At 45.3% G+C, this 15,996-nt stretch overlaps 1 protein-coding gene across 3 annotated transcripts in view; it reads right to left on the bottom strand.

Annotated features, from left to right (window-relative positions):
• The window catches only part of RRP12 (ribosomal RNA processing 12 homolog), a 49,839-nt gene that overhangs the window by 6,847 nt on the left and 26,996 nt on the right, over positions 1 to 15,996 (bottom strand). For all 3 annotated transcript variants that reach the window (XR_005779493.1, XM_040435413.1, XM_040435412.1), the window contains exons 20-27: positions 14,784 to 14,877; positions 13,357 to 13,515; positions 8,646 to 8,726; positions 5,671 to 5,776; positions 5,320 to 5,427; positions 2,942 to 3,099; positions 801 to 892; positions 350 to 508 (exon numbers count right to left, since the gene is read on the bottom strand). Coding sequence is in view for 2 of the 3 variants with exons in the window: in XM_040435413.1 (XP_040291347.1) it covers positions 350 to 508; positions 801 to 892; positions 2,942 to 3,099; positions 5,320 to 5,427; positions 5,671 to 5,776; positions 8,646 to 8,726; positions 13,357 to 13,515; positions 14,784 to 14,877 (957 nt within the window). In the remaining variant the exon portion in view is untranslated. The remainder of the gene's footprint in view (positions 1 to 349; positions 509 to 800; positions 893 to 2,941; positions 3,100 to 5,319; positions 5,428 to 5,670; positions 5,777 to 8,645; positions 8,727 to 13,356; positions 13,516 to 14,783; positions 14,878 to 15,996) is intronic.

Raw genomic sequence — 15,996 nt, forward strand, 5'->3', positions numbered from 1 at the left:
TGAAATAGGCGAGTGTTCCTCCCGCAGCGAGTCCGCATCGCAGCACCCGGCCTGACCTCCCAGCACTGCCGGGGGTCACATAGCATTATATTGATTTTATGATGCTATGTAACTCTTACAGTTCTGGAATGTATTGGATAACAGTGGCAGCATTATGCCAGTGTCATCCAATACATTCCAGAACTGTAAGGGTTACATAGCATCATAAAATCAATATAATGCTATGTGACCCCCGGCAGTGTTGGGAGGTCAGGCCGGGTGCTGCGTTGCGGACTCGCTGCGGGAGGTACGCTCGTCTGCAAGGGGCGTAACTTAACTCAAACACCCCCTGTAACCTTCTATTACTTACTCATTTCCCTTGGGCTTAGCGCCATCTTCATCATCTTCATCTTCCTTGGATGCGGCCTGTTTTAGTGCTTTTTGCTTCTTGTTTTTAGCCTCAGCCTTCCGGATGTTGGCGAGGACCTTGTGATAGTCTGCTGGGAGCATGTCCTTCACCAACTCAAACCTGGCAGTAAAGAATGATACTGTTATAATGCAGGCCAGAAAGAACTACATAAAAGTGCAGATAATCCAGCAAAGAGGTCACTGAAGGAACGGTTTACAACTTATCAACATCTTAAAGGGTAACTAACCCTTTACTGGAACCACGATGGTGCAACAGCTTCCAGTGTGTGGAATACAGATGCCATACGCTTTCTATGGATCTGTACATTTCCCCTGTATTCCTATACTTTAGGTCGCCCACAAAATAACACCTAAGCCTCACCATACACCTCTACCGCATCCTGTCAGCTTACCCAAACTTGCGGATGAACTTTGTGAAGATGTTCTTCAGTTTCATGCGGAAATGGCGCCTCATGTCCTGGTTTATATTGCCGATGGCTTCTATCTACAGATTGATCGGGAGACAAAATGATTCATAAGGAAAAAAGGTTCACGTGGTCACTATGATAAACCAGGTCCAGCTCCTTAAGGTAACGGATTACTCATGTAAAGCACATACATAGAATACATTCCACTTGTTCTTCCAGCAGGAAGTTTATCTGGACTCCAACCCAAGTTCATATATAAAGCGCAGAGGCGTCCAACAGCAATATCAACATCCGAATTCTTGCTGGTGCTTGTTCACACCGCAGCACCCTGTCCTCCCAGGTCTGGAGCATTCAGCACTTCCCATCACCCCCCGCCTTGTTCTTTGTACGTGCATAATCCTACGGGACTAGTCAGAGTCGGACCCCATATGCATGGTCTGCCTCTATGGTATGGACACCCTTGCTACAGCCCTACAACATGACCATCTTCTAACGCACATGTCCGTGTAGTCTGGGAGGTCCATACTGACCCAGCGGCCTCTATACGCGCTCTTGTCATGTAATATAGATTGTTCGGATGTATTTTTTCATCACATGCGCCTTTATAGTTTGCATTATTACGTATTTCTCTGTGTATTTCGAGGGTCTGTCATTTTGCAGACTTTATCATTAAGGACTCTTTCACAGGAGCGATATGGATTGTGTCAGGATCTGTTCAAGAAAAAACGGATAGTTCTGCACGCAAGTTCAATCAGTTTTGTCTTGTGTTCAGTGTTGGCGGGTTTTTTGCATGCATTTTTCACAGGTGTGAAGAAAAAACTGAATATAGGCTCATGCACACGACTGCGATCAGCCCGGGAAACACGCGGTCCATGTGTCTTCCTGCGACTCTAGCGAAATGCCTGTATCATAGTCATTTATGATGAAGTCAGTTCATATCTGATCGCGGATCTTTTGTATTGAACTCACAGGTCGGTGTTTCCCGGGCTGATCACAGGCATGTGCATAAGGCCCCTGCACACGAACGTGTGCACCCTGTGGTCGTGCTCCGGGCCGCAATGCACAAACGCAGTCCGTGGGCAGCTGCAGCGGACCCATTCACTTTAATGGGGCCGCGATCTGGCCATTCCGCAAAAAGATAGGACATGTTCTATCTTTTTGCGGAACGGAAGCACGGGACGGACCCCACGGAAGCACTCCGTAGTGCTTCTGTAGGGTTCCGTTCCGTGCTTCCTTTCCGCATCTCCGGATTTGCGGACCATTCAAGTGAATGGGTCCGCATGCGTGATGCAGAATGCACACGGAACGGCACCCTTGTATTGCGGGTCCGCAATGTGGCAACGGGAAGCACACGTTCGTGTGCAGGGGGCCCAAGTCCTAACACACAAAATCTTCTAGCAACAATTAGTGAAAAACACATTGCATCCGGATGCTTTCCGTTTTTCACGCAAGCCCCATTCACTTCTATGGAACCAGAGCTGTGTGAAAAAACGCAGAATATAGAAGATGCTGGATATTTCCTGAATGCAAAGATGATGCATTGAAATAAATGGGTCAGGATTCAGCGCGGGTGCTACGTGTTTGATACACGCATCGCATCCGGACGGAAAACTGGATCGTGTGATAGAGGCCCAACGCTTATATCTAGTCACTGCAGATGTTGGCAGGGGGTTATTATATGGTATACGACTAGTGAAAGAGAACAAACCCTCTGAGAAATGTTATTCATGACACCTGGGGACAGACACATCCAGCGGTGAGGATGACTTCTTCTCGACAGCACATCACATTTAAAGAAAAAAACCCAGGTTGAAAGAAACGACACTTCACATTATACAACGAATGAAGGAGAAAACAGATGATCTTTCGTACAGCAAGTTCTGTGCACGCATTGGTTGAGCAGGAAATTGTAGGATTTCAGCTCTGAAGCCTGGGCAATTGTAAATTTCACTCAGGCTGTAATCCAAGATTAATACTAGACATATATCCCCTAAGTGATTGGATTCTGCATGTTATCTATATCAGTAAGCAACACAAGAATACGCCGTGCGGTCAGCGGCTCCAAAAGCGTCTGTGCTTTATGAAGACTGAGCTGCAGGTAATTACTGCACTACAACATGACTTACCATCATCTGCAGGTGCCTGGTGAGAACTTTCAGGTCCATGGTAAAGATAATGACCTTTATGAAGCCCAGGGCCGCCTTCACGACCTCCCTCGTTTTAGCACTTAACAAGAGGCAGACGTTCTGCAGCAGCTGCTCGATCACCGCCACCCCCGTGTGATCTGGAATGGGAAAGTTATATCCTATAGTCACAGCGTCCACTCCACAACAGTACCCAGAGTCTTAGGGCTTATGCACACAAACTCGTTTTTTTTTTTCCGTTTACATTAAGTTTTTTTTGCAGCCTGTGCATTCCGTTTCCGTATGTCAGTTCTGCAAAAAAAATAGAACATGTTCTATTCTTGTCCGTTTTGCGGACAAGGACAGACATTGTTACAATGGATCCGCAAAAAAAAAAAAAAAAAAACTAATGTAATACGGATGTCACCCGTGTTTTGTTTTTTTTTTTTGCTTATCAGTGTTTTGCGGACTGCAAAATACATACGGTCATGTGCATGAGCCCTTAAAGGGGTTGTCTGGGTTACAAATATTGATGTCCTCAAGGACAGGTCAACCATATCAAATTGATGAAAGCCCCACACCTGGAACCCCCTACCAATCAGCTGTTTCAGCCAGGTGCCAGAAACTATACCGTGTATGGAATGGCAGCGGAGCTGCAGTACCCGGCACGGCCACTGCACAGTGTATGGAGCTGTCCTCCTTCTGCTCCATGTGTACACTGTATAGCTTCCGGAGCCATGGCTGCCAGTAACAGCTGATCAGCGGGGGTGCCAGTTGTCAGACCCCCACCAATCTGATATTGATATCCTATACTAAGGATTGGTCACCGATATCTGTAGCCCGGACCACCCCGTTAAGCCCCAACCATACACGCTTGGTCGTGTGCATATGTTCTGGAGAGAGGACAAAGCCTCTGTCAAAGCCTTATGGCAGCAACTCGAATCGAGCATGTTGAAATCGATCAGCCCGATTCTTCTTTCCCCTCGACGTACGCATACAAGTCAGATGGTCGGCCGATCCCGGCAAACTCAGCTTATATTAATCTAATGTGTGTGGCCAGCTTTAGGGTGAGGAGATCTGATGATCACTAATCTACTATAAGGAAAGGGTTACCCTCCATTACAACCTGTGTTTGGGTCCTGCTTTCTGGCCATAACTTATTTTTGTTGATGTGGGTGTATGAGGGCTTTTTTGTGATTAATTTTTATTACTATTTCTGGGGGGGGGGGGGGGGGGGGGGGGTAATTCTGCTAATAGTTCTGCTAGTGTTTTTTTGCACTTTAAATTTACAACGTTCTCCGTGTGACATAACTAGTGTTACAACATTCATTGTGCTGTATAACTAGCATGTGTTCTTCTAGGAGTCAGTAGGATTATGGCGATACTAATATGTGTACCTTTTGCTTTTTTATTACTACTTTTGCACAATAACAGCACGTCTCGTGTCGCCACATTCCAAGAGCGCTGTTGTAGTATTGTGTGGCTTGTTTTTCACAGGGCGAGATGCAGTTTTTAATCGGTGCTATTCTTTTGGGGGGCACATGGGAGTTATTGATTAATCTTCAGTATTTTTTTGGAGTGAAGGTAAATCAGAAAAAAACAATTCTATATTTTCAGCTTTTTTCTTTTTTACATTGTCGACCAGGCGAGTTTAAATAGCATTGTTTCTTTATTATACAGGTTCCAGAAAGCACGGTGTGACATATGGAAAAAAAATTGTTTTATTTTGTAAATAAAGCTTTGTTACACCCCCCCCCCCCCCCCCGTTTTTTTTTTTTTATGCCCACTAGGGAACATTGCTTTTATAATGCAGTGGTATACCTTGTATACCACTGCATTATATCCTACCACTGTAACTGTGACAGGCTATTAGGGCTCATGAACACGGCCGTAGTTTTGGTCAACATCAGATCTGAATTTTTCGCAGATCAGATGGGGATCCGTTCATCTCAAAGGGGCAGCACACCCGTATGTCGTCTGCATCCATATGTCTGTTCTGCTGCTCCGCAAAAAAGAGAACATGTCCTATTCTTGTCCATTTTGTCCCATGGTGATCCAAAGAGCTCTATTCATGCAGCCCGTGAGCTCTTTTCAGTTCCTGCCACCTGCACCAGGATTATTGGTGCAGTCGGCAAGGACTGCACACACCTCACAGGCTGCACGGACACAGCGCTCCAGACTAAGAATGTCTGTAGAGAGAGGCATGAGACCGTTTGCAAAGAGTAAAACTGCCTGTATAGTCGTCTAGGACGTATTTGCAGGTGTTATTGCGACCTCTATCCCCACTAATGTAACACTTAGGCCATGTGATTAACATATCATAAAAGACCTTTGTAAAAAACTTGTCCAGACATTTTACATGTTCTGGATCCATTGCTTACCTTTAAATTCGAATACGAGTCTGGTCAGGGCGAGGACTGTGCAGGTAATCATGGTGACGGAACCAGTCAATCCAGCATAGACAACCGCTAGGTATCTTTCCAGGGCTTCTGCAAGAGGAAAATAATGCTCCTGATGTAATCAGAGAAAAAAATAAAATAAAAAACTACATACCAACCCATACTGCTCCCAGCACCTTAATCTGCAGGCTTTAGATGCAGCAGACTGACATTAGAGGTGGTTCCTCTGTGTTACATTTTTATACAACGAGAATTGCACTCAGATCGTGATATGCACCGTCTGCTAAAATTAAAACAGGATTACAGTACATTATTTTTGGTCACAAGTTTTACCTTTTGGATCATTGAAGAAACGCAGGAAGGCATGACCTATCTCCGCCACAAGGGTGTACGCATTCTTCCTCGCTGCCACAGATGCTTCTTTGGTACAAATCATCACCTTATACCAAAAAAATATAACATCTGCTTAAAGAAGCACTCCTACAAAATATTTTTATTCTCTGACCTGTTAGAAAGGCACAAGCTGTAACCTATAGGCCATACATGCCTAATGAGCTCCTAACAAGCTCTGCCTCTAATGCCACCAGATGTAAGGCAGCTATCCTATAAGTCAATGTTCCACCCTTTAAATAGGTCTTGAGACATGACTGATATTAAATAAGCCAGCACCTCATCTGCAGACAGCTGTTTGCATCCCTTTCTTCCCAGAATTCCAGAGGAGCATGTATGGCCTGTAAGTCTCCTCACGCCTATTAAGGCGCTCTCCCCCCCAAGGAGAGCTAGTAGCCCTCAAATCCTGACTTAGGCCTCTCACCCAGTTAAGTCAGTACTCTCTGCACTGAGCAGGGGCAATCACCTCAAAACAGTGGGCTGCAGATGAGGTGCTGGCTTATTTAATTTCAGAGTCATGTCTCAAGTCCTATTTAACTCCATCACTACCAGCGCCATACATGTACAGCGCTGGAGCAGAGTACAAACATGGCACCCGCTCGCACATGTAGCGGGCGTCATGGTCGGCGGGTCTCCGCGGCTAATGCCGATCGTGGTCAGAGTGAGATCATGGCATCTGCGCTTCCAGGCTTAGTGGCATCTCTGCGGTCAATCAGGATGTCGGTAATTTATTTTAATACGCTGGATCTTGCTGAAGAGACCAAGGGCATTTAAGCTGCAATTCTTATTTTAACCAGCAGGTTACAGGCAAACATAAAAAATGATCAATTCTTATTTAATGGATGTAAAAAATCCATGATTGTTCAGAATAAAAAAAAAATTGGAGTTTGTAGGCTCAAATACGAGCTTCAAAGTAATTTTAAATAAAGTAAAAAAAAAAAAACCTTCCGTAGAATAAAAAAAAAAATTTATAAAAAAAATATAAACATCATGGGTATCACCGCGATAAGAGCCTGCACTAATATTTTTTCAACACAGCAAATGGCATTACGGAAAAAAGGGTAATAATCGCAAATTTGCCATTTTTGGATCGCTTCTCTTACCCAAAAAAATTTAAGAAAATGTGATCAAAAAGTCACACACTTCAAAATGGTATTAATAAAAAATACAAATTGTCCCTCAAAAAATGAGCCCCCACACAGCTCAGTAGATATAACTACAAACTACGTTTTGGGGTCAGAATATAGTGATGTAAAAAAATAAACTCACGGGTTTGCCGCAAATGGAACACTGTGGGAACAAAACCCGTAAAACAGTGGAGAAACTGCGTTTTTTTTTTCCCCGATTAGGCTGCGTTCACACTTCAGTTATTTCGATCAGTTATTGTGAGCCAAAACCAGTAGTGAAGCCTCCACAGAGATCAGGTGTAATTATTTGATCTGCACTTGTTCTGTGTTTTTGACCCACACCTGGTTTTGGCTCACAATAACTGATGGAAATAACTGATCACATAACTGAAGTGTGAACGCAGCCTTACACCCCATATGGAATTTTTTTTCCCGTTTCCCCACTACATTGTATGACATATTTAATGGTGGCATTAGAAAGTACAACTCTACGCAAAAAATTTGCCCTCATACAGCTATGTGAACGGAAATATAAAAAAGTTATGGCTCAAGGAAGATGGTAAAGAAAAATCAAAACTCAAAAACAAAAAAACCTCCGGTATCCTAAGGGTAAAAGGGTCAAACATTGAATTATAGGATAGCTGCCCTGCATCTGGTGGCATCAGAAGCAGAGCTTGTTAAGAGCTCATTTGCATCCCTTTCTTCCCATTAATCAAGTAGTAACGACAGCAATATGGCTCGTCACCCCATCTTTGCATCAAAATTGTAAATATACAGAATATTTAAAGAGGCTTTTTGAGATCATCTAAAAACTAGCCAAAGGGAGAGGGCATAACACGACAAAAAGAATAGTAAGTTACCTGTTAAAATCCCCAGCTATTAAAGCATCACCGTGTCAGTCTACACACATGACCACTGCAGCCAATTACTGATATCGGTGGTCTCTTGCTGCACACCGCCGTGGCCTGTGACTGGCTGCACCGTCATGGCTGGGGTTGGGGGGGATTTAGCAGGTAAGCAGTTATTATTTTATCCCCCTCTTTGCCCATTGGTTTACGATCTTTGTAAACCACTTAAACAATCTGATGGAAGAGGATGACTTAAAGGGGATGTCCAATCCCTTTGGAGTCAGTTCATATCTGATAGCGGATCTCTTATACTGGACTCACTGTTCCAGGATTCCGGGGACGATCGCAGTCATGTGCGTGATCCCTGACACACAACATCTAGCAACCATCAGGGAAAAATACATTGCATCTGGATGCCTTGCGTTTTTCACACAGATCCCACTCATTTCTATGGGGCAAGGGCCAGGACTGGGTGAAAAACTGGGGTACATTGCTTATGGCAACCTTTATGTCAGAGCAGAGATTCCCTCTGATCAGTGCAGGGACACAACAGATTGACCATGGGGAGTGGTGATGCTCAGGAGTCAATGTATTCATACATTTCCAGGAGTAATAACAAAGGAACGGCACAACGCACTACACTGTGGATGTCGTTCCAAAGCCACTTGTGATCAGCAGGGGAACGCGGTATCAGACACTTGAACTGATATTGATGGCCAATCCCAAGGACAGGAAATTAATATAAAAATCCTGGACACAACCCCTTTAAAAAGCAGAAGCTTTTATTAAAACAGATACCATTTATAGAAAGAAGCTGGGACCATAACCCTCAATAATGAAAATTTTAAAAGCCGTGGACGGACAATCCCAGGGGTCCCAGCATCAGGACAGTCTATAGAATGAGCTGCTGCCCCTACACCCATACATTAAAAGCAGCCCCTACCTCAGGAATAATAGATGTCAAGAATTCCTCATGGTCGGCTGTGAGCTGCTTGACGATATGTATCAGGCACTTCAGACGCGGCTGCCAAAAAAGAGCAAAGAGAAAGTTCAAAGTCACATAAATCACATCGCTCTCCTGTGTACACAGGACCTGAGCCGACGGCCGCAGACATCACAAATCAGAAATAATTGCATCTTGTTCCGACATTCAAGAAGCAAATTCTCCTAATAAACCTCCTAGAATAAAGCAGCGGCAGGAATAAACAAGAAATGGTTTAATAAAGTGAAGCCACAGTGGGACGTCCATTCTGGGGAAATCGGCATCAATAGAAACCTTTCAGCTCGGGTGAAAGATCTAAATGAAATAAAGTCTGCGAGGTACATGTCTCCGTCATCAGAGCTTCTAAACTTCTCTTCTGTGGCCTTGTCAGGAGGAGGACATGTGCTTCTGGGGTCCAGCAGTGCCCCTAATACAAGCACGGTAAATCGTGGCGCTGGATACTTAAGGGTTTGATTTTAAATACTGATAGGATAGGTCATCAGTATCTGATCGGTGGGGGTCCAATACCCAGGACCCCCGCCGATCAGATGTTTTGAGAAGGCACCGGCTCTGTGCTTGGTATCGTGCTCAGCCCCATTCATTTGAATGTGACTGAGCTGCGCCTAGGCCACGTGACCGATGAACGTGATGTCACTACTGGCCTAGGAAAAGCTCACAGGAGCGCCGGAGCCTCCTCAAACAGCTGATTGGCGGGGGTGCTGGATGTCACACACGGATGTCCTATCCTCGGGATATAGTATAAAAATCTTAGAAAACTCCTTAAGGGCTCATGCACACAAACGTATTTTATTCCCGTGCCCGTAACGTTTTTGTTTTTTTGCGGACCCATTCATTTCAATGGGTTCCCGCAAAAAATAAAAATAGAACATGTCCTATTAATGTCTGCATTACGGACAAGGATAGGACTGTTCAAATAGGGGCCAGCTCCTCCGTTCCGCAAAATACGGAATGCACACAGACTTGATCCATATTTTTTGCGGATCCGTGTTTTGCAGACTTCAAAATACATACGGTCATGTGTATGAGCTCTTAAGCTGCCCATACACATTCAATAGCTGACCGCTCTCTCTCCCGACTCCCTCCTGCCTTCCCCAGACATACACATTCAGCACAGCCAAACGTGTACGTGTATTCTATGGGGGAGACTGAGGAAAGCCGCTGCCACACACTTCTGGGGGTGACTTACCTCCCGGAAGAACAAAAGGATTGGGCGAAAATATTAATTTTGCTTCATCCTTGTCTCCCATGACGTCATCTCTCAGGGGAGAGTGGGGAGCCCCTCGTACACATTAGGCTACTTTCACACTAGCGTTAAAGTTTTACGGTGTTGAGTTCCGTCATAGGGGCTCAATACCGGAGAAAAACGCTTCAGTTTTGTTCCAATGCATTCTGAATGGAGAGCGATCCGTTCAGGATGCATCAGGATGTCTTCAGTTCAGTCCCTTTTACGGTATTTGGCCAGAGAAAATATCGCAGCATGCTGCAGTGTTTTCTCCGGCCAAAATTTCGGAACACTTGCAAGATTGCAGGATCCTGCATTAATTTCCATTGAAATATATCAATGCTGGATACGGTACCAAAGTGTTCCGGAAAAACTGATCCAGTTTCCCAGTCTGTGCATGCGCAGACCTTTAAATCTGTGAAAAAGATAAATACCGGATCCATTTTTCCAGATGACACCGGAGATACGGATCCGGTATTGCAATGCATTTGTCAGACAGATCCGCAAACAAATGCTATTCGTTTGCAGACGGATTTCCGGATCCAGCAGGCAGTTCCGTTGCCAACTGTAGTGTGAAAGTACCCTTAGTGTGTAGGCCGAACCCTCCGTTCTCGGGTTCAGCCGACAAAAGACTAATGTGTACGGCCAGCTTTAAAGCTTCCAGTTCTTGGGCTGATTTTTTTTTAGAAGGAGCAATCAGAGAGAGAACCTTTGTGGGACAGAAACATCATGTCCTCGGAGAGCAGAATGGTCCAGCAGTAACAGGGGTGCTGCTCAAGATTAAAGGGAGAATACAATGTGCAGATGTCATAGAGCTGAGGTTAAAGGTAACCTGTCTTCAACTGTATGCTGTCCATACTAACGGCAGAATAAAGTAGAGACAGGTGAGACGGTTTCAGCGGTCATTTATAAGTCGAAAATAAGTTGTTGCCGAGAACCAACATCCCAATCATTGCAGCCCAGGCCTGGAAAAGAGTCCCGGCCACCTGAGAAGAGTCCTGTTATTCATGACTTCCTGATCTCCTGCTGATGACTTCCTGACAGTCTTCTACCTAGTTTTCTCCTTTCTCTCTAGGACAGAACTGCCAATCATCAGCAGATGGTGAGAGAGCAGGAGATTATAATAACCAGGACTCTTCTCAGGTGGCCGTGACTCTTCTCTAGGCTTGGGCTGCAATGATTATGATGCTGGTTCTCGGCAACCACTTACTTTTAGCTGATGAGTGACATCGCTTAAATCAGCATTTCTGTCACTATTATATGCTGCCCTCAGCACAGTCAGCATAAAGTTGACGACAGGTTCCCTTTAAGTGAAGCAGGACTGTGTTGGCTGAGCTGTATGTACTCCTTTGGGACTGTCATGTTTGCACAACATAAGAGCAGAGTCGGTTTACCCACAAGTCCTATGTAAAACTGCTGGTCATGCACTATGACGCAAGGTGCTAAATGCTAGGGATCGACAGATATAGATTTTTTAGGGCCAATACCGATATTCTGAACTTTCAGGCTGATAGCCGATAATTTATACCGATATTCTGTGCATTTTCATTTTTGAAAAAACAAAAAATTCCTACACAAATCTGCTGAAAATGAACATGTTTATAGTTAACGTTTAGCTTTTTTTTTTGTATATCTTCATTTTTCATTTATACTTAATTTTTTTTTTTGTTTTTACTAACTATTATCCCCCTTAGGGGCTAGAACCCTTGTCCTATTCACCCTAATAGAGCTCTATTAGGGTGAATAGGACTTCACACCCTCCCTGCTGCCCTGTAATTAGTACACACAGCAGCAGGGAGATTACCATGGCAGCCAGGGCTTCAGTAGCGTCCTGGCTGCCATGGTAACCGATCGGAGCCCCAGGATTACACTGCTGGGGCTCCGATCAGAAGCTGCCACTGCACCACCAATGAGAAGAGGGGAGGGGACTCTGTGGCCACTGCCACCAATGACTATTATTGGGGGGCTTGGGTGGGGGGCGCACTGCACCACCAATGTTTTTAATACTAAGGTTGGGAAGGGGGGGGGTGCACTGCGCCACCAGTGAAGATCACTCGCCCATTAATTCATATACAGGAGGCGGGAGCTGGCTGCAGAATGATATAGCCTCACCCAACATCTATGAGCGGTATCTGCGATCCGCGGCAGTTAACCCCTCAGGTGCGGCAGGGGTTAACTGCCGCGGATGGCAGCTACTTGTCATAGAGGTCGGGTGCGGCTATATGATTCTGCAGCCAGCTCCCGCCTCCTGTTGAATTTGATAGAATGAGTTAACATTGGTGGCGCAGTGGCCACAGCCCCGTTTCTCCTCTTGTCCTCCCTCCTCTCATTGGTGGCAGCGACTGCAGCAGCACAGGGGGAGGGAGACACTGCTTCCTTCTCCCCTACGCTGCTGAGGGAACACGAAGAGCGCTGTCAGCAGCGCGATCCTTGTTCCCGATTCGTTATAGGCAAAATAGATGCAGATACCTTTGAAAATCCTGAATATCAGCCGATAATAAAAGGTAAAACCGATAATCGGTCGATCCCTACTAAATACCACACTAAACCCTGCTTGATATCCAAACACAGGCTGGGTCCACACAGATCAGTTGTTTCTGGCCAGTAGGAGCCAGACACAACTGATGTATGTGCACTTCAGTGCACCAGTCTGGCGTCCGTAGCCTGAAAGTGCCAAACAGAAAACCTCTGCATGGGAAATGTCAAAACTGATGCACTGGACGCCACAAATGATCCCACAGAAATCTAAGGGATCAGTTACACAGATAATATGGTGGAAAAATGAAATAAGTCCTGGAATGAGTATCTGTAGTACTCCAGAGGGAAACTGAAAAGGATGGCCGGGTACATGTGAACCCGACCGTAATGTAGACCTGATAGATAACACTATGAGATAAGTACAACTTTCCTTTTTGGTTTTGTACTAAACGTATGCACAAAGCTATCTACACACGATTATCTTCAGGGATCTAGAAATGCCCTGTACGCATCTTACAAATATTGCACAATTTTGACACTGCAACCAGCAAGTCATAGGTTAAAGCCATGAGAATGACACATGAACTCCCCTCTCTGTGTCTCCTCTCCCCAATAAGGCTACTTTCACACTTGCGGCAGATGATTCGGCAGGCAGTTTAGTTGCCGGAACTGCCTGCCGGATCCGTCAAAACGCATGCAAACTGATGGCATTTGGATCCTGATCCGTCTGACAAATGCATTGAAATGCCGGATCCGTCTCTCCTGGCCAGACAAAAACCGCTGCGTGAATTTATTCATGTCCCAATCTAGTTAACGGGGTCCGGCAGGCGTGCGGCACCATCCGGAGCACACCGGCGGGCTCTTCTCTGCCGGAACAGCCAGCCGGATTGCTTTGCCTCCAGTGTGAGCTTAGCCTAACACAGGTGCAGGTATCACTACGCATGGACTCACCCTCTTGGCAGGAGACGAGGCGCTTTTCAGAGAACCCAGCAGAGTTGTCTTCAGCTCCTCCAAGTTGTTGCTGACAAAATCTTTGCACGGGGACCGCTCCCCTCCGCAGATCTCCTCCAGGATCCGGTACGCCTTTTTCTGCATGCTGTGGTTTTTCTCCTGATGTAATAAAATAAAACTGAGAGACTTTGTAGGAATGGACACTGCTAATTGATTAACCTCTGCTGCTCGCTCACAGTTTCCATTCACTGTCTGCAAGTAGAGACCTTACAAACGAGTGAGAAAGTATAGGACAAAGGGGGCAAATTACCAAAGCATTACCCCCATATTTGTGCCATCAAAAACCTAGCGAGTTGTGGCACGGCCTATTTGCACTATAATTTGCAACTCTTTACACTTCTCAAACGTGGGATTTAGCGGGAGGGGGCAGGGCCGGCTACAGCCAGCCAGATTTATGTGAGAATCTGGTGCAAACGGCAACTAAAGTCTACGCCACATTTTTACTCTGGCAATTTACATTGAAGGGGGTGTCACGGGTTAGAATAACATGGCTTCCTTCTTCCAAAAACAGCGCCACACCTGTCCATGGTTAGTGTCTGGTTCTGCAGCTCAGCTGCATTGAAGTAAATGGAGAGGTGCTACAAAACCCCACGGCACCCATGGACAGGAGTGAAGCCATGTTTTTTCTAATCCTGGACAACCCCATTAAATTTGGCACAGAAAATTTACCAATGGGGCAGAGTTATTAATGTTCTTATGCCACTTTTTGGAGGAAAAAAAAAAGGCTTAAATGATAGCGCTCACCAAATACGTGGCATCATTTTTTTTACTTTCCTCTCCACTTTTCAATAGTGGCAATGAAAAGTGGACAGGGCTCAGCGAAGGGGCATGATGTGACCGGAAAACTGGCGTCAATCATAGTTTCAATCAAAACCAGTTCACAGCTGGCGTAGATTTGTGCTTCTGGTGTAAGCACTGCCAGAAGGTGCAGCAAATTTATTAAGAGGTCTTTGCAATTTTTGGCACATCTTAGGCTAGGGCTACAGGACGACAAGAAGTCTCACGACACATAGGGCACAACTACACTGCAACTTGTGTCGCGCGACATTGATGTCGCACAACAATTCTTGTGATAGTCTATGGTTTCGCAATGAGACTGATGCGACAGTCGCAGAAAAATCCATCTTCTGGATTTTTTGCTACTGTCGCGTCGCAGTTCGACACCATAGACTATCATTATAAAAATTGTCGCGTAGCCCTAGCCCTACTTCAGCAGTCTTTTAACCAAGACCGACTTATGGAAACCCCAATGTTCGCAAACCTGCCTCAAAGTTTGACAGAAAATGACAAACTCTCCCAATACAAGGACTGCGCTGTCGTTATGCAAAAGCGGAAATTGTCTATACGCGTATTAACTTCGTACTGACCTCAAGTAACGGCAGGATGGTCTGATACACATTGGTCATTGAGGGTTCATCGGCATTAGGCGCCATCGCTGATATGAGATCCAGAACATACAGCCTGCAAAAACAAAGGACAAGACCAGAAGTTAATCATTAAGTATTATCAGGCCGGCCTTTACTAGTACAGCCATACAATACGAAAGAGACGTTGTATATGCAAAGCAGGAACTTACAGGAACTCTTAGACCACAGGACCAAAAGTCCTAGAGTTTGCGACTAATTGGAATAGGATTACAATGAAACCTCTTCAAGAGGCCTCCTCTTTCACTGAAACCGAAAAATGGTCTTCTATGGGGGTGGTCTTCTTAAAGAAGAGACCGATATTCACAAAAGATGGAGGAACTGAGAATATGTTACAGGAAAATCAGGCCTGGATGGAGGGTGGTCTCACTGCAATCCTAATCCAGGAAGTCCCAGAATCATGGACTTTTGCTGTTGTAAAGGGGTTGTCCAGTTTAGAAAAATAAAATTTTCATACACCCTATTAGAGAATTCTGTGGAAATCAAGCCGGGTCCTCTGTTCAGAAATCTCATCTCTTGGCCGGAGTGGAGAGCGGTTACAGAGAGCGTCTCGCCCTCTGGAGGACCCGTCCTGCATTACACAAACATCCCACTGATCTGAATGGACACTGTGCAATGCTTGATTTAACCTATGGTGGCGCTGTAGGGAAATTGAACACTGACTGCCAGGTTCCCCCAACAGCTGACCACTGGAGGTCCCAGCAAGACAGTTTATGAGGACTTCATTTTCAAGGAACCCGTCTAACAAGTGGGGATCCTCATTAAAGGGGTTGTCTCACTTCATCTAATGAATCATGTAGATAAAAGTTAATACAAGGCTCTAGCTAATGTACTGTGATTGTCCATATTGCTTCCTTTGCTGGCTGGATTAATTTTTCCATCACATTATACACTGCTCGTTTCCATCTTTACGACCACCCTGTAATCCAACAGCGGTGGTCGTGCTTGCACACTAAAGGACAAAGCGTCGGCCTCTATGGTGGCCGGGACCGCAGGGAAGCGAAGCAGCTCCCGTCCCGGCCAAATTGTGTATGCGCTGCTGCGGTGGCTGTAACCCCTGGAAACGAGCAGTGTATAATGTGAGGGAAAAATGAATCCAGCCAGCAAAGGAAGCAATATGGACAATCACCACAATACATTAGTAAGCGCCTTGTAT

This window comes from Bufo bufo, chromosome 6 (assembly GCF_905171765.1).
Source record: "Bufo bufo chromosome 6, aBufBuf1.1, whole genome shotgun sequence".
Lineage (NCBI taxonomy): Eukaryota > Metazoa > Chordata > Amphibia > Anura > Bufonidae > Bufo > Bufo bufo.